This window comes from Amblyomma americanum, chromosome 5, assembly GCF_052857255.1.
Source record: "Amblyomma americanum isolate KBUSLIRL-KWMA chromosome 5, ASM5285725v1, whole genome shotgun sequence".
NCBI classification, from domain to species: Eukaryota; Metazoa; Arthropoda; class Arachnida; order Ixodida; family Ixodidae; genus Amblyomma; species Amblyomma americanum.
Window position 1 is genome coordinate 73729047 of NC_135501.1, and position 18986 is coordinate 73748032.

The following is an 18986-nucleotide window of genomic DNA, read 5'->3' on the forward strand; positions in this document are numbered from 1 at the left end:
GCAATCTCTTTTTTATTACCGAGCAATGCCGTAATAATGTACACAGCAATCTGCGGAATGGCAAGAATAGTATGCTTTAACCTATGGAACGAGAAGCCAGTAAGCGTATTCCGCGAGGACTCCGATAACCAACATAAACTACGCATAGTGACAAAGGGTTTTTCTGTTATATCCGCCTCATTAGTAATATGAAAACTACCTGCGGCTTGGCATCGAGCCTAATGTTGTGATATGTGCTAATTTCAGATACAGTTGCGCCCTATTTGGATGGAATCACCGCCGGTATTTCAAGTTAAAAGCACAAATCACATCATTCTGAATGGCGCGTTCAGTGTTGATGAGTCGTACCGAATCAAAAATCAGCTCCGCCAGCGCAAATTGAATACCGTATACACAGCCTTAATTTTCTTCGTGTTTTACCCCTAGTTGTAAAAGCACTGTATATATTTTAAGACTTTTGGAAAAGCGTTCAATCTAGGGCAGTATATGGTATTGCTCGGTAGGTAATATAATAAATGTTTTGGATATCGTGTGAATAACGCTAATATGGTCCTTAAAAGAAAACACAAAACAATACGCATGAAAAAGGAAATTTTCTGTTGGAAACAGGTCGCCTGAAAAATGCAACTGCTTTTTTCACGTTACAGCATTACGGCAGCTATGGACTAGTTGTTCGAAAATTAGTCGTGCATGATGTAGGTGCGGGATTTCATTCCTTCTAACGCCGCGCACGTACCGCTACCTAGGGGTATTGCTCTGACCAGGTTCCCGGCTTACCTTCTAAAAAGTGCCTGGGAAATAGCTGTATGATCTGAACCTGTGTAGCTAAACGTATTTTGTGCCATGGCTTTTTTGACCAAAGCTGCCCTTGCGCCCTAAAACTGACAACTGTGATCACATTTGTAGCATAATCAAAGTGCCTATTTAGATCGTACAAAACTGTCGATATGACTGAATTATAGGCAAAGACGTGTTCGTGGTGTGCCAAGCTATGCGCAGTTTTTATGGCAATCATGCTCAAAACGTTTGCGCAATACTCCTGAGCTTCAGCAAGTGCAAAACAGCGTGCGAAATACTTAAGTGCCGGCGATATTACATGCAATATTTAAATCAGGAACAGCGCAAATGCTGACAAAGATATGTTTGAATTGTATTTAGTTCCTTCAATCACAGCTTTTCATTCCAGGCTAAGTTCTCCCTAGAAAGTTTTCTCTTCTGAGTGGTTCATAACGAAATGCACCTTGAAACACTGTTTATTTCAAGCCTGCAGAAAGCTCATTTATCTACTCTTCCACAAAAAGTAATCTCACACTCTCATATGCCCAAGAATTCTGCGCGAATGTTTTTGCTGAATGGTGACCGATTTGCGAAGAATTTTTTCCAAAGGTTATCAAAAATTTCTACATGCCTCTGCAGGAAACGTAAATAAATAATAAATAAATGCTTTGTCCTTATCCGAGCTCTATTCCAGAAACCAGCCTCGATCTAATTGTTAGGAAAGTTAAACTGTGGTTATAGCGGCACATGCGCGGCACACGCGTTTTAATAGACGAATGCAGGTTGAACAGCCAAGACTGTGCCTAACGTGGCTTAGAAAGGCGCAGTATGAAGATAGAAGGATGAGATATGTTTCTGTTGCGCAAATCTAAGCAGCGATGTTTTTCAGAATCTTCTTACGCCTTCAAGATTACGCATTTAACCTTTAGGTTGACAGTGTGATAGTTACTGAAATTAATGCTAGCACTCTGCGGTGAGGCCTATATTTTATATGTGCCTCTAGGGCAGTATTTTGCAATAAGATAAATATCTGGATGTGAAAACAGATGCGCATCTTCTCATCATGGGTCTGTAGTTGATGTGAAAGTTTGACTGGCTGCTACAGCATTTTACAATAAAACAGTGCTCCGACAAATCATGAAGCGAGTACACCGCACCAGCGCTGACCTGTTCACAAACAAAAACCTTAGAAAGCGTCGATCCTGTCTACTCTCTTCATTTGTTGGCGCCGCACTGTTTCCTTGTAATATTCTGAATTTTCATTGCTCCATTTACTTCTCACTTTAAATACCATCTGTAAACATATTTCCCCGATTTTCCATGTATTTTTAAAATTCCGAATATATTTTGTTTCCTAGTGTACGAGCGAAATGCGGTGCTAATGCTAATGATGGCAGAAGAGCAGCCTTGGCAAATCGGAGCCACGGTAAGAAGGCTTTTTTGTCAACATAGGTTTGTTTCTAAGAGGTATTGTCCAAGTAATTCACAACAGAAAAGCCGAGAACCACGTCCATGGAAAGCTTGTGCCTATTTTATAAACGACGGGCATCAGCAAACTGTAATCACATGTGAGTTACTCGACCTGAAACTATTAAAGATATCTCTACGATATCCATCATTTAATAGTCTTTCATTTCCATATTGTTTCATGTGTAACGCGTCGCGCACAGCACATGAAGTTGAATATTCTTTTTGGGCTACTTGCATCTCACCATAAACTTTATACATGAAAAGTTATTTCACATACTCTAAAATTGTCTGGTGTTCAATTAAGACGATATTCTCATGCCCCATAATGACATTATCAATGACGATAACCGCGATACTGCAAGCAGTGCGCGGTCCAATACGAAAACTTGTCTTATTTTTTAAACTTCGTTCAATAGATTATTTCTATCGGCTTTGTTGGGACCGTGCATAATAAACTACCAATATAACTGTCTTAGATTAAATCACACAGTATTAACATATATTGTTATTGCTTTCGTTTTGTTCATTGTTTAATATTTTCGTGTCTACTCCCCCACTCCTTGCTTTACACATTTAGTCAGAGGGGCAAACAAATGCTGTCAGAGGACAGTTCGCATCCATGCTTTAGGATCAATACATGTTCCGCAGAGTTATAATGCCGTTCAAAACTTGCACAAAAAAATGGCCAGGCTTAGCTTGGTTAAGCCAAGAATGCGTTGCATATCTCGATGGAGTTCCGTGCTGCTCCGTTGACTCGATAGGCTATTGACTCAATCGCCATTGAAACTGCCCGTGTAGCAGCGCTCGATCGCCTTTGAGTCGATAGGCTATTGGTTCGAGAGCCCTCGAAATGCCCGTGTGACAGGGGTATAAGACTGTCCCGGCGAAGGAGCGCAGCTCTTTTATACATATGCCGTGACGTCAATCACAGCGCAGCGCCCCTAGCGGGAGGAGCGGGAGTCAGGTGGTGGCTGCGGCCGCGCGCGACCGCGCGAGTTGGGGCCCAGCTTTTCCTCCGGCTGTCGTGACGTCACGTCATGTGGTTTGGTGGCTGCCTGGCTGCGCCCAAGGGCTGAACTGAGTGATTGCAATATGCAACGCACAAAACAGCGGCAGGTGCGATTCATTCGTGCCTCGGAATTCGTGGCCGCTATATTGAGGAAAGCAGCCCCTAAGTCAACAACAGGTTGCATACCTTTTCAGATGAGGATGGGCAGTCTTCTTTACTGAAGGTCATTTCTAAAGCACACTTGGTCGGGGAAGCTGTAAAAGTGACGTTGTGCGTGATCATGCGGAGCATTTTGTTATCCTGTAAACAAAAGCACGTGATTATGAAGCGTGCGGGCTGAAGAGGCCAGTTGATGGTCCAGGATATCGAATGACGGAAAACAGCGCTACATTTTTTATGCAGCGCAATACCAGCCTCGTTGAAGCGGAAAGCCGTTGTCCGGTACCAGTGTCGCACTTTTTTATGTTGTGAAATCAAAAGAAGGTAACAGGAAATAGGATTAGTTTCAGGCTGAGTTTTTGAGTTTTGTTATAACAAATAGTTGGCTTACATAATATAAATACCATGAAAGAGGATGTACAATCCTGGTCGTTTAGAAGGTTACTGCTGAAGGATTGTGCCCACCAAAAATGTCCTAAAAGTGTTGCTGAGTCGCAATCTACGTGAGTTTTTCACAGAACTACTAGTTTCAGCTTGCATTAGCCGTCGGCTAGGAATTCGAATAGTTAACTAGCACACATGGGTGTATATTGTAGCCAGATATAAAGAAATATGTGCACTCTCTCAAAATACATTGCTGGGTATGTGAGGGATTAAAGGCGCATAACAAGGCTGTATGCTTTCGCTTTGTTACACGTAATCTGTGAATAAATGCCCCCCCCCCCAAAAAAAAAAAATTTCTACACTAGCACTAGTGGAAAAAGAATCGCCACTTGGCCTTCACGGTAGTCAGCGCCGTGTTGTTCGTGATTCCTATTGTCTTTTTCTAAAATTTTGCGCTTTTCGGTGACATGAATAACGATTCACATCAAAAACCCTTCCTCCTGATTCATAAGTAAACAATGTGATGTAGAGACTAGTGAGAGCACTCTTTGTCCAACCGTCAAAAATAAATAGGTGGTGCTAGACAGCACATTGCTAGAAGTGAATCAAGAAGTGAAGCATTGTTTTTGCCTACAATGCTTCGCCGATTCGCGAACCCCATTTCATTTCAGCAAACCTAAGCCGACATACAAAACGGGTATTGCCGCGAATCTTTGCAGCGTTTGTCTGCTCATTCTTCACAGCTGCCGGCATGCCGCTTTATCGCTTTTTTTGAGATGCAAGACGAAACCAGATTTATCTCGATTGATCGCATCAAGGCAGGGCTGATTCTACGTTGTTCCAGAATGTTCCAGTAACTTCGCACGCTTTATCCTGACAGTTCGCTATCAGCTTTAATATGATCACGGCCGACAGCGGCGGGCATTCTGTTCGATTACCGCCGAGCACGCTTGTTGCTGCGCCGCCGCCGATTGATTCAGTCCATTGTGGGAGCAAGTCAGCACAAATATATAGTTTTGTTTAGACAACATTCGCGCAGCCTTTCTGCTCAAAGGACTACAGTCACCACCTCGTGACAATATTGTGTTTGTTCACATATGCAGTGAGATTCATACGTTGGGACACATACGAAGAGTTCGCACCTGTTACGCAAAGCTATTTCACTACTGGGGATGTTTATACCTTATAAATCGTTTATACGGTCATATGATAATAGAGAGGCGCTTTGAGGACCCTGTAATTTCCAATTTTTTGCCCTTCAGAAGTTTAAACATGTCTTTGTTGTTTTCTGGTGAGATATTAGCAATTCTCGTGGGAACAGGTTGGCGCAACGTAGGGAACGTTCACGAGGGAGATATTCTGTGTCGCGCTAAACTGTTTCGCACGGGAACCAGCTAACCCATCAACAAGCTTTACTTGAGGTATTCTTAAGCTGCCGTTCATAAACTAATAGCTATCCTTGATGCACTGCAACCAAATTCTTATAGCCGATACGACTAATACGGACGGAGTAATTTTTCTTCCCGTTCTTGTCATATTTATGTGGGCATCGTCCGAAACCCGAAGCGAACCTCAAGATTCGCATATCGCGAACTTGAAGCGTGGAATGAAGTGAAACCTCAGGCTCGGTCTGCGGATGAACCTCAGAATAAATTGCGGATGTTTCCGTTTAAATATTGTATTTAGAAAAAAAAACATTCCTATGATCCGAGCTGGATACGAAGCGGGCGCCATCGCAAGTCGAGCCGCATCCTCTCCCGCTTCATTGACTAATCAACCGTGAGTACAGGCTCGCACGTTCTATATCCAGATGTATCATGTATAGCTTGTCACTCTAAATGGGTTTTAACCATCGTAATTTTTTATCCGTTACGTCAGCGCTTCCGAGTGCTTGGCGGCAGAAGTTCGGTCACCGTAGCTGTATAAAAGAGCTGTACAAATTGAAATATGGAAAGGCGCGCCTATATCGCCAAACTCGCTTTTACATAAGTGAACAAGAAGGTTCGAAAGCGGCATTAGCGTTATAACGCATCGCGACTGCCGATGAATAACGGGCGAATTTAATGCCGAGACAATAAGTGAAAGCGGAGCGTGTTTCATGGCTCGGCGCCTGTGTCCTTGCCACTAAAGGGCGATACTGACTTCAAGAATTCCATTTCGAGAATTGGTGAGTGCACAGCGGTGCGCAAAAAAATGGCAAGCAACGATGCACCACGCAAAGGACAAAAAGCGGCGAGGGCTGCCGAACACCCTCTATAACTCGAAGTGGCTGATGGGAGTGGCTGCTCAAGCGGCGATAGCAGCCAGGGGGTAAATGCATGCTGCCTAGGCAGGATGTTCAGGTGGTGTTCATTGCTCAAAATAATAGTTTTCATGGTGCTGTGGGAAAGAGGCATAAACAGGAGTTCAGTGAGTCTGCGATCCCTCGCGTGAGCACCTGTACCCAGATTGAGCGAAGATATTAGTGATCAACATTCCGAATTAATCTGAAATGCACTACTACTGCATGACGACAGTAGGCCTTAACACATGCGCTAGGGAGAATTTCAGTTCAATGAACAACACAGCGTCAAGCACCCTCGCTTTGCGTGGTCAGAAACGTAAAACCTTGTTTGTTGCTTCGTGGCACCAGCGTAATATTGATGCACTGTGTTCAGGTGCGCCATGGGAGAGGCCAAGCTTTGCTGTGTCGTGAGATGGAGTAAACATGTTTGGCTTATCCGTACGCGCTTTTTTGAGCAGGTGGGAACACATCATTAACATGCAATATATTTTGTATCTGCTATGCTATACAGTATTGTTAAATTCAGCCTCCATTCGTTATTAGAAAATTTCTTTAGTAAATACTTCTTCGTTTTAATAACGTGCTGTCCCGGCTAAACAGAACAATTTATTTGGAAGCTGCGGAGAACCCTAGCCGACGGAAACGAAATCAGTGCACGTTAAAGAACTCCAGGTGGTTGAAATTTCCGCAAACCAATCAACCAACCAACCATCCAACCATCCAACCAACCAACCGACCGACCGACCGACCTACCGACCGACCGACCGACCGACCGACCGACCGACCGACCGACCGACCGACCGACCGACCGACCGACCGACCGACCGACCGACCGACCGACCGACCGACCGACCGACCGACCGACCGACCGACCGATCGATTCGTGCTCATCAACGATTTTGTCGACGAATGCAGCATCGTTCTCTGCCTTGGAGAGCAAATCAGCGCTCAGTGATGTCCACGAGTCCTTCTGGTCCTGTGTGAGGGAGTGCTGCACAAGTCTGGCATTCAGCTTTCGTTTCCCCAAGTTCTCACGCAGAATTTGGTGGCATGTTGCCTTACTAATGTCGAGAGCATCTGATAGCATGCGGATTCTGATGGTGCGGTCTTGCTGTATGATTTCCCTTATTGAGTCACGTTGTTTTCATTCCGTGAGGTTTAAGGGTGCCCCTGCCTTGTGTCGTCTTCTGCCGACATTCTCCCTGAACTGAATTTCTTGTGCCACCTGAAAACTCGCGCCCGCGATAATGTCTCGTTGCCGTAAGCGTCACTAAGGAGCTCATACGTCTCTGTGGCTATCTTGCCAAGCTTCACACCGAATTTTAAGTTTACACGCTGTTCGAGGTGGACGTCCATCCTCCACATTCACTCAGAGTAGAATACGCAGACGAATAGTGACAACGTATTTTTCTACGTGTCATCTATTGGCTGCCGCAGCAATTAATATAAATAGCGCTGGGTAGCCCGAAAAGATGGCGCTACACATACGCACCACCATTTGTTTTGGGGAATCATTTGCAGTGAAGAAAATTTATCAGTCTCGAAGCTTTGCGGAAAAACGTTGTTGTGTGCTTAATCGGACAGCTCAGTCGTTGGAATTCAAGTGTGCGTTAGACAAATTAATTTCGTATTTACGAAAGTACACTTTAAAGACATTGCCAAGATGTCATTTGCCGAATCGCGATTTCTACCACAAACTTTTCAACGGCAGCTTGAAGTGTTCCGAAAAGTATACTTTGGACGAAATATTGCACAAACTTTTCAACGGCAGCTTGAAGTGTTCCGAAAAGTATACTTTGGACGAAATATTGTCTTATTTGCGAAAGTACACTTTGGGTACGTTGCCGTCATGCAAAGTCCATTTCCCAAAATGCGATTTTGAGCACTAGATTGTTATACGGAAGTTAAAAGTGTGCTTCAAATACGTTTAAAAGGACTGCCCGTTTGTTAGAATTGAAGTATACTGCAGAGGAAATGATTTCATATTTACGAAAGTACACTTTTAATACTTGACAAGATGCTAAAACCACATACAAACTTTTTTCCGTATTTGAAATGTGACGAATTTTTGACGAATTTTAAGAAAATGTTGCGAATATTCAGCACAATATTTCACGACCATAATTCCGGCATATTTTTAGTGCATTCATGAATAGAAAATATGTTTAATACTCATTGTTAATATCCCGCCGTATATTCCAAACGTTTTAGTTTTCCCTAAGGGTGCACTAAGCCAAAAACACATAATATACAACGGATATGTTTCATCGCGTGGCACTAGTTGCTGCAAATGAGGGTCAGAACGCGATCAGGTGATTCAAGGAATTATTCTCTTCCACATAATATTTCGCGCAATGACTGTGCTTTGACCTCTTGAACATGTTCTTGAACTAAATACCAGAGGGCTTGCGATAGAAGCAGTCATTGGTATGTTTATTTGTTTTAATGAGAAAAGCAAAGAAAATGCCACCCTTATTAGTTTCTTTTTCGACAATATTGCCACACTACTGACATTCTGCTGGCGCCACCTGGTGGCCGAACCTGTCTCCCAGCGCGTGGCCGAACGTCGTCTTCTGTCTCGAATGAGCGCGGCGGTTCGGCAAGCCTCGCCCTAGTAAACGACTGTGTTTTCCGCTTCTTGCTACGTTTGTCGGTGACATTTGGTGGAGCCGTGCTGGTACCATTCCATGTACGCTGACCCCGTCGAAATCCTTGACGCTTCTCCCCGACGTGCGGACGCCACACCTGTCCACAAAGCCAGCCGTCGCCTACGAGGCCTCCAACCTGAGTTCGAGCCATTGACAAGGCCTGTGCGACCTGACTTCCACCACTGGTAGCCAGACAGGTCAGTACTCTGGCAGTGCCCCGCCGTTCGTAATTCTCGCACCTCGGTCGCCACCATCTTCCACGGCGACCGGTTCGAGGTTGTTGAATATTGGTTGGCCGGTTTTGACCGGGTTGCTGCATTCAACCAATGGGACGACGAGCGGAAGCTGATGAATGTTTATTTCGCACTGCAAGACTCGGCGAAAGCGTGGTTCGAGAATCACAAGGCATCCCTTTCCAACTGGGCAGCTTTTCGCCGTAAGCTGCTGGTTACATTCAGCTCGAAAGAGCCAAAGGAAAATGCTGAAATTGCCCTTCGCTCCAGGTCACAGGAGTGCAACGAGAGCGTGGCCATGTTTATTGAGGACATGACCCGCCTCTTCAATCGGGCCGACCCGGCCTTGCCCGCAGCTACAAAGGTGCGGCACCTAATGCGTGGGGTAAAGGAGCAGCTGTTTGCTGACCTCATGCGCGACCCTCCGAGAACCGTCGCCGCCTTCGCTAAGGAAGCTACGAGCATGGAACGTTCATTGCAGGAACGGAGTGCCCAATACGGCCGTCAGGCATATGTAGCGGCCGCTCACTACTGCACGTCCTTACCAGGTACCGGGGATGAGGCCCTGCGAGAGCTTGTGCGGAGCATTGTTCGCGAAGAACTGCGACAGCTCCACTTGGATGCTCCGTTGGCAAGCACACGTTCTACAGGCGATGTCCTCCGTGACGAAATTCGGCGAGCGGTGCAGCCACCACCAGCACCACTATCGGAGCCGTACGTGATGTCCTACAGCGATTCCCTGCGCCGACCTGCCCCCGCGCCGAAAGCGTTTCGCCCCGTTGCCGAACCACGTCCACCCCATCGTTACCTGCGTCCCGTCGAGCAGCAGCAGAACCTGTGCCCTCGTTTCAGCAAAGCGCAGGTATGGCGAACATCTAACAATCGCCCGCTCTGCTACCACTGTGGGGAGCCCGGCCATATTCTGTGGAATTGTCCGTACCGGCGGCTGGGTTTGAGAGGATTCCCAGCAGACGCACCTCGACCGCGCTATGGTGAAAGACCGCAGGACATAGAGGAGTACCTGGCCACTCAGGTGCTGCCCCCGACATCGCAGCGGCGCCAATAGCGATCGCCGTCCCCGAGGCACTTTGCTCCGGCCCTCATCCTCTGGTCAGTTCAGAGGCACGTCCCCTCGCCGGGAAAACTGAAGACGGCGTCGTCCGGGTGTAGGGCCGCCGCCACTGCACAGATTCAACAGCCCCACCCGACGATTTGACGCGACGGCCCGAGCAGCGACGACCCGATCCGACGTGCTGCGAACGATTAATTGCTGCTGAAAATTGTGAAACCGCCGACAGTCATGAAGTGACCGCACTCGTTGATACCGGCGCTGATTTTTCTGTGATGAGCAGGCAGCTCGCCACAACCCTCCGTAAGGTTCTGACGCCTTGGTGTGGGCCCGTGATCCGCACCGCTGGTGCCATGTAGTGACGCCGATCGGTGTCGGCACCTGTCGCATCCAGATCCGCGGTCTTACTTTCACTGGTTCCTTTGCCGTTTTAAGTGACCGTTCGAAAGACCTCATTCTGGGCATGGATTTCCTTCAAGAGTATGGCGCGGTCATCGACCTTCGGGAGCTCATGGTATCTTTTTCCGCACAGCGAGCCGATGACACCAACACCGTGCCCAGCAGATTAACGTTGCGCGTATGTGACGACCACATAACGATCCCTCCGTGAGCCAGAAATTTCATCCCAATCGAGTGTAATGACAGCACCGGCACTCTTGGCATCGCTGAATCAAACGTGTCGCTGCTACTCGCTCGGCAATTTTGTGTCGCTCGAGGCCTAGTAGAACTTGACAACGGTCGCACCGACATCTTAATCACCAACTTTACCCGTGAACCACAGCATTTAACGAAGACTGCGGTCATCACTTATTTTGACGAGCTTAGAGAGTGTACCAGGCAGTGCTCTTTGTCCACCGCGTCAGACCTCGACGAGACGACGGCTACAGCCATTCCGGCCGACGTAAACCCGCACCTCTCGGGCAGTCAGAGATGCTGCGTTGAAAACCTCATATCTTCCTTCTGTGGCTGTTTTGCATCGACTTCCAAGGTACGACAGACGCCGCTTACCAAGCACCGAATTATCGTTGCTGAGGACCAAAGACCACTAAGCCAGAGCCCTTATCGGTTGTCTTCAAAAGAAATCCGCCGTCAGGTTAATCAAATGCTTCAGGACGACGTCATACAACAACCACGAGCCCCTGGGCATAGCCTGTTGTCCTCGTCGCGAAGATAGATGGCACCCTCAGGTTCTGTGTGGATTAGAGACGCCTCAATAACGTCACGAAAAAGGATGTGTATCCTCTGTCACGCACTGATGACTTCCTAGACCGTACAACATAACTTGTGGGCGCGTTGGTCAGACATAGTTCTTGTAAACCAGCACAACGACTCAAAGCAAACCGGTCTGGTTCAGCGCTGTGTTTTGTCCTTTTCTGTTTGGCCTCGAGCCGTTGCGCTGGTTTACAAGAACATCCTAGACCGCCTGCGCCATGCCACCTACTTTTCATCCCTTGACCTCTGCAGTGGGTATTGGCAAATAGAGGTCGACGAACGCGACCGAGAGAAGACCGCCTTTATTAATCCCGACTGTTTGTACGAGTTTAAGGTGCTCCCTTTTGGCTTGTGCTCTGCCCCTGCCACATTCCAACGAAAGATGGACACTGTGCTGTCTGGCCTGAAATGGCAGTCGTGCCTCGTATATCTCGACGAACTTCTCTGACACACTCGATGACCATCTTAAACGTTTGCGTGCTGTTTTCGAGGTCATGCGTTCCGCTGGTCTCTCTCCCAAGCCAGAAAAAAGTCACTGCTGACATTCTGCCGGCGCCACCTGGTGGCCGAACCTGTCTCCCAGCGCGTGGCCGAACGTCTTCTTCTCGAATGAGCGCGGCGGTTCGGCAAGCCTCGCCCTACTAAATGGCTGTGTTTTCCGCTTCTTGCTACGTTTGTCGGTGACAATATTATTCCTTTTACTTTTTTTGCTGGAACAGAATTATCCAAAACTTTGCGTGTTATATGTGCGGCTAGCTTTTTGTGACATGTGAAAAAAGCATACTTATAGCTTTAATAGACTTGTTTCTAACGGAAAGACACAAGTATATTGTTCTGAGGATTCTTTTGTTTCCTTTAATATGGTTACCCTCCTATAAGAATATTGGCAATAGTCATCAAAGGAGGGCAAATGTGTGAGCTTCACATTAATTTTTTGCTCACTGCACAAGCCAAGCATAACTCATAAAAATTGTAGTACCTCAGCAACGGACTACCGAAGCGCCGCGAAGGAGCGCCTCATATTATAGATTTATTTTACTACAATGTCCATATGGTATGGTGAAATACCTGAAAGCCCGTATGATTTCCTTATCTCTTTTGTAAGGGCTACATTTCCTTTCTGTGTTGATTTTAAACAAATTCGCTCTGATGTGCAAGTTGTCGGAATATTTGGTAAAAATTTCAAACTTATGTGCATTGCCCACAAAGTCGAAATAGACTCCGTGTTTGCCATACGATTACCTTATGAGCGATGCGCCAGACGTATCGAATAATGAAAATCTTTCTACGGAACATTTAAATAGCGTGAATATCCTCCTTGTGGCTAACCATGGAGACTGCTTACCTCTAATTGGGCACCTACGAGGTCGACGATAGTGTAGTGCACAGTGTTATTGATTCCAGAGTAGACTAGTGCTGTCTGCGCGATATTGAGTGTCTTGTTTTCGTAGTAGATACTTGCATCGCGATCGACGATATTATGGTAGGGCTTTTCCTCTGGAACCGTCTCGTTCATGGAACGCATTGTCAGAAAGACTGTTGCTGTGGCCGTCATTTCTCTATGGAGAGCTGTCAGCGCCACCTATAAAAGACGCGAGGACAAGTTATATTGTTTTAAAACGCCGTTTCGCAAAACGCAGCTGCTGAGACACATCCGAAAACTTATCGCAGCCTCAGGTCCAGCATTACGGATTCGACATCACAAACCTAAAGTATCAAAAGAAGATAAATACTCACCCAAGTTGTAGTGCTCTGTCTAGAGCGTGAAAAATGTTTTGAATGTATGTTTGATAGGATTCTTTTTCCCACAAATATAAAATGCGAAGAAAATTTGATAATCAGAGAAAAAAGGTTAAAAACATGGTTAAAGCTCTACGGTATATCGATACAAGATGCACTTATAGACATAACGCCTTCCAGAGCGAGCATGCCACGTGGGTACATCTTAAAGGGACACTGAGAAGAAATTGAAGTTGGCTTGTATCGATAGAATACCAGCTCCTGAACACAAAAACGCTCCTCTTATTGAAAACAAAGCTCTTGTAAGGTAGAAAATAGCAAGAACCAAAATACAGGTACCGCCACCACAGGCCAATCTCGCAAGTACAAGCGTGGTGACGCCATAGGACAAGAGATGCCACCTTGGAGGAAATTTTCATCCTACTTAGTTTCTCGAATCTCTGAGGCTGACAAAGGTAAGTTTTGCAGATCAATATTGAAGCAAGTTTTGTTTTAAAACTAATAGTGCACTTTTATCACACAAGGAAGGCAGGCAAAAGACAACCTGAATGTTGGAAGCAAAGAAAACGATTGCTTGGCGGCGCCACAGGCGGCCAGGAGAGTTTCGATTTGTTATGGCGCTTCGCGTCTATGAGTGCCCCGTGGTTTTGTTTTTGACGCGCTTCGATTTACAAGCGCCGAACAGCAGAGGAACTCCAAGTGCCGCTTCAAGTGCTAGTTAACCTTTGAAGGAGCCTGTTAAGGCTTGTCAGATGATCGCCACGGTCGATGAGCTATGATGGCATGATGGTCGGTGATCGTACAAGGCATAATTTGTGTATTCGCAAGCTTGTCCGGCGAAACATTCCCGGCTGTGCCAGTCAACTTCAAACTACTTAACAGAAATCGTTTATTAGGGACGGGAGACAAGGTACAAGGCAGTTCAGAAAAATTGCTGATGGCCTAGCTCTGTTAGGACAGGATACACCTAGCGAAAGTGCGGAGATTTCTGCATCAGAAGAGTGCATTCAGTAGATATGCGCCTTTATCGACGGCTGTAACTTGAGCCGTCGTGGCGGAGCGGCAGCGTTTCCACCTCAAACGCCGAAGGCCCTGGTTCGATCCCTAACCCCGGCACCGGACTTCTTTTCTTTTATTCAGTGAGTGGGCGGGGGGTTTCAGTGGCTCCCATGGATGCCGCCGCTGAATACGTTGGTTAGCGGTTAAGCGCAGGCTGTGTTAAGGTGCGTTTATGCTGCGGCGAGGCGCGCGCCCTGCTCGGCGAAGTCACGTCGGTCAAAGCGAGACCCTCTATACTCCAACTGCGCTTGACCGCCGGCGCTTTCGGCGTCTTCGGCGCACTCTGACAGCACTGGCGGGGAGATTGGAGCATGTATCTATTTCGCGCCGAGTGCGCCAGCCGCCGCCGGCCCGGCCAGACTGATTCGGCTCCGCGGCGAGGTGCGCGTTATATTCAATATCTGCGGCAGTTGGGCGGAGCTGTTCTTTTCGAGCTCTGCTATTTTAATCCATTCACAGTACATATCTGAAGGTACATGCAAGTTGGCGAGAGAGCCAGATCCAGTGGACCCGTTGGATCTAGCGGAAGCCGCTGAAGCGTCGTGCGCCGGCTTTGGTTTCAAGCCGCCGACTTTAAACGCGACCGCCCTCGAGCACCCATTTGTTTTTGTGGCGAAAAATAAATAACTTGGCCCTTGCAACCGTGGGAGACCTCGACGCCGCCTGCTGCGCTGTGCAACCGCGCCGTTCAAGGAATCACAATCCGTTGGCCCCAAAGCCCCGGCCAGCCTCCGATGGGCGCAAGGCGCCGACCTTGTCCTAGCCCCTTGCGACTCCCTGCACTGGGGTTATGATATTTAGTTTGCAACGACTGCTCTCTGAGGAAGGGGGAAACCACCCGCCGGCGCCTAACCTAACCTAACCCCCCCTAAAATCATCGCACGCTTTTTGGGGCTGAGGTCGCTGAAATGCAGGTCAGAGTTTTTGCGAGAACTACGTCGTCGGGTTCGGGAACGGGATCCATCGTAACGCTGGCAAGACGCCGGTGCAAACGTAAACGAAGCGACGGTGGCGACCCCCGATATATGCCTTCAACGTGCGGCGGCGGAGCTTTCATTTCGGCAGCTGCTAGACCGCACCGCTAGCAGCCAGAAATCAAGGAGTCTCCGTTTACGTCACGTTGCACGTCTTTTCGTTCTGTGTCATCACAAGAGTTCTCGAGTTTGAACCGGAGCAACGGGAAAAACTTTTTCAACTTCGAATCAAACTTTCTTTGAAATAAATGCATATTTCGCTCCCGAAGAAGTGTCAACAAAGCCATGAAATGCCGAACTATCAGATATCGCTAACAAAAAAATTTTGATAGGGTTCTCCTCAGTGTCCCTTTAAAACGGAGAGGCTGCTCTCGTGGCAAAACGTTAGTGGTAGTAGATGACCTAGATATTTTTCATCACAAAATTCAATTCTTCTCGCGATTATCACATTTGTCTCATATCGTAGAAACAAGGCGCACGGAAGTATTCGGTCCAAGGAAATAATTTGGGGGAGATGGGCATTTCATTAAAGGCAAATTCTGATGGAGATTCTTCATTTTGAGTGCCTCGCTGGAACCCTCACTTTCCTCGTTGCTGTCGTGGTTAAAGACAAATAGGGACCCCAACATAAAGTTTGCCGCGTGACAACAGCGCCGTGCTCCTCCCGTAGAGGCAGAATTCTGGGGCGTCGATAGGGCACGACGGCGCCGGGGCGCTCTGACTGGCCGTGTTCGCGTGCTGCGCGGGCATCTCCCTCCGCGTGCTCCTCGTGCCCGTCTCCTCGCGGGAGCGGCGGATGCGAGCACAGCCTGACTACACAGTGCGCCGTTTATGTCCATCACTGGGCAGTTTTTACGCGGTGATCGAAGTGGCACCGTGGTTGCATAAAGGTGGGGAAGCGTCTTGCTTGACTTCTATGGAATGACGCATTTGCTTACTGACGTGTGTGCTGTCAACAGAAATTTCCCAGGTGGCAGGAATCGTTCAATGCGAAGTACCGGTGCATTATCGCGCGCTGCAGTATTGATTAAAAATAGTACTATTTATCCATCACCGGCGGCGACAGGAGGGAGCGCTGGCGGGCACTTAATATATGTGCACTTACTCGGCTGACACCATGTTAAGTGGCAGCGCATACAACTGCGAAGGCGAAGATGGCAGACACGATTCCACATGTGAACTAACCTTGTGTCTCTGTCGTACACACGAGTAGCAGTGTGGCTCTGCAAGTTACACTGTAGCTAGATCATTGTTGTCCGTAGCGCGTTACAAGTAACGGCGTTAGCGGTAACGCATTACTTTTTTCGGTAAATTAGTAACGTAGTCGTTACCAATTCGGAACTGTAACGGGTAACGTACTTACGTTAACATTTTTCGGTAACGGGAGGTGCCACGTAACTAGTTACTTTTTGTTCCAGTTGTGACCCACTCCGCCCCATTTTTTAGAAAAAAAAGCGCAGAGCACCTAAAGTGATGTAAATAGACAACATGCACAGGTGCTCCCTACAACCCGTGTTGGGGTTCGCATGCATGCCAGAAAACGGCTGCCCTTGACAACGCACCCTACAAAAAAAGACGGAATAGCCATAAAGCACAAAACACCTGCACGAACACGCATTCACACACTTGCCTTCACCTACCTCCCCTTCCCAAACCACTCACACACACACAACTTTCTACAGAGCGGAAGCATGCCGATCATTTTGGAACATCACATTTTTCAGAATTACTCTAAATTTGTTGAGAGTTCAGCGATGTTTTCTTTGTGTAGTTAGAATTTATGATAGAGTGTCATTTTGTCTTTAATGCCACATTCATAAGATGGCTTCATCATGTAATACACAGTTAGAATCGAACACATGTAACTCTACAGGCATCTTTAGGCTACTGTAACATTGCTAAGCTCCTGCACATTTGTGCAAAGTATTCTCGTTAAATCAGGATATCGCTTAAAACGGTTGTTTAGGCTAGTTGTTATTTGGGAAATGTGAGCTTTATAAAATTGTTATCGCAAGTTCTTAAGGTGACGAAAACTTAACATTTATGGCCATGAAGTAAGGGCAAAGTAACGTACGGTACTTTTTTTTCGGTAACGGTAACGATTACGCGCCACCTTTTTTGTAGGTAACCTATGGTGGTAGCGTGCTCCTTTCTTTAACGTAACCCGTAACGTATTTAGTTACTTTTTTTCGGCAACGCCAACAACACTGAGCTTGACCTCGGGCGGCCGCGCAATAGTGTTACGTGCCCCGTCGATGCGCATCAAAACTGAGTTGTGCCAGCGGTTTGTGAGTTTAACGTCCTAATACTGTACGTATATTGCGCGCAAAGCCGTTTCTGAAGGGCTCCGTAATAACAGGTATTATTTTTAGATATCCGTATGGTAAATACGCCATATGCTGTAAATACGACCATATGGCAGAAGCGGCTAAGCAAGCGCGACACCGGTAAATACGGCAATGCGTTACCATATTGGTCGAATCAGCCGCACTCCCATGCTAACACTCTCAAAGCTCAACAGAATGGGATTCATTAATGCGCACCTATATTGCGAAATACGCTTTCGTATTTCGCACAAATCAAAACGCGGCGCGATTTGATCTGTGACACTGGAGTGAGCAGCATAGCGCCAAATCCATTGAAACACCGCGCAAAGGGAAAAGAAAAAGGTAGCAGAAACATGTCACCAGCACGCACGGCGGAAGCAAGCAGATCGAGCCGAGCTAGCACTATTTGAAGACACGAAGGAAAAAAACGCGAAACTCATTCGTGCCGCATCTTCGTTGGAAGGTAGGCTAAATTTCAGTTTTCACTTAGTACACTACGTGGTTATGCGCTCTTGGTACAAGTCTAGGGCGTCACGAAAGCAGCGCCCTTTAATAATAATAATTGGTTTTTTGGGGAAAGGAAATGGCGCAGTATCTGTCTCATATATCTTTGGACACCTGAACCGCGCCGTCAAGGAAGGAATAAAAGAGGGAGTGAAAGAAGAAATGAAGAAGAGGTGCCGTAGTGGAGGGCTCCGGAATAATTTCGACCACCTGGGGATCTTTAACGTGCACTGACATCGCACAGCACACGGGCGCCTCAGCGTTTTTGTGCTGTGCGATGTCAGTGCACGTTAAAGATCCCCTTTTGAACTGTTTGCTTGACGCCGCGCGCACGAGCTGCTCCCTCTCTAAACCACGAAAGCGCGCGCAAAATTTTCGTAGCAGTGTCAAAGCGTGCGGAAAACCCTAGAGCGGACGCGCTCTTCTGTTACAACGGCGTCCATGCACGAGCGGAGAGAGCATAGCGCGCGCGAAGCACGCTCCTCTCTCAACGGCGCCGTAGTGCGAGCCAGAAAGAACCAGTGCGGGCGCGCGAAACTCGTTTCTTCCCGTGCGGGCCAGGCAGCGCACGCAAGTCAGTGGCGAAGCTCGTCGTCCTGCCCGATCAATTAGGAGGAATCGCTCGGAGAGGGCGCTGTTCACTGGCGTCCGCAGCGCCCTCTGACCCAGGTTGTGCCCCCAATGGGTGCAGAAAAGCCATGGGTTTTGTTCTTCGTAACGAGGAAGCGGCTGCTACAGCAACGCGTGACATCCGCCCCTTTCCCGTGGCGACATCGAAGGTTCATTGAACATCGATCCCATGCGCATAAATGACGTCACTATCGCCGTCCACTGCCTAGTCATTACAGTTCTGAGTCAGGACGCCGACGTTGGAAGCAATTTTGGAAAAGTTTTAAAGGACAGTTTTCATTTAAGGCATTTCTCGTTCAATTACTTTTTAATTGAAATGGAACTAAAACACAAAGAAGATTGTCAACATTACACTCAGAAAGAAGGTGATCGCGAGGCAGTGGTGGCAGCTTGTGGAAACAACTTCAATCGTGGAATGCTGCTTATTACAGTTGACATGCTGTCGCTCTGTTCATACAAGGCATCGTGCGAGCCTTTCGATCTGTTTCCGTACCTGTGCCAACCACT

The 18986-nt window shown here is 47.4% G+C and overlaps 1 protein-coding gene across 2 annotated transcripts in view; it reads right to left on the minus strand.

Annotated features, from left to right (window-relative positions):
- LOC144134806 (uncharacterized) overlaps nt 1-18986 on the minus strand; it is a 52495-nt gene that overhangs the window by 25565 nt on the left and 7944 nt on the right. For both annotated transcript variants that reach the window (XM_077667639.1, XM_077667638.1), the window contains exons 2-3: nt 12591-12827; nt 3443-3556 (exon numbers count right to left, since the gene is read on the minus strand). In XM_077667639.1, coding sequence (XP_077523765.1) covers nt 3443-3556; nt 12591-12827 — 351 coding nt within the window. The remainder of the gene's footprint in view (nt 1-3442; nt 3557-12590; nt 12828-18986) is intronic.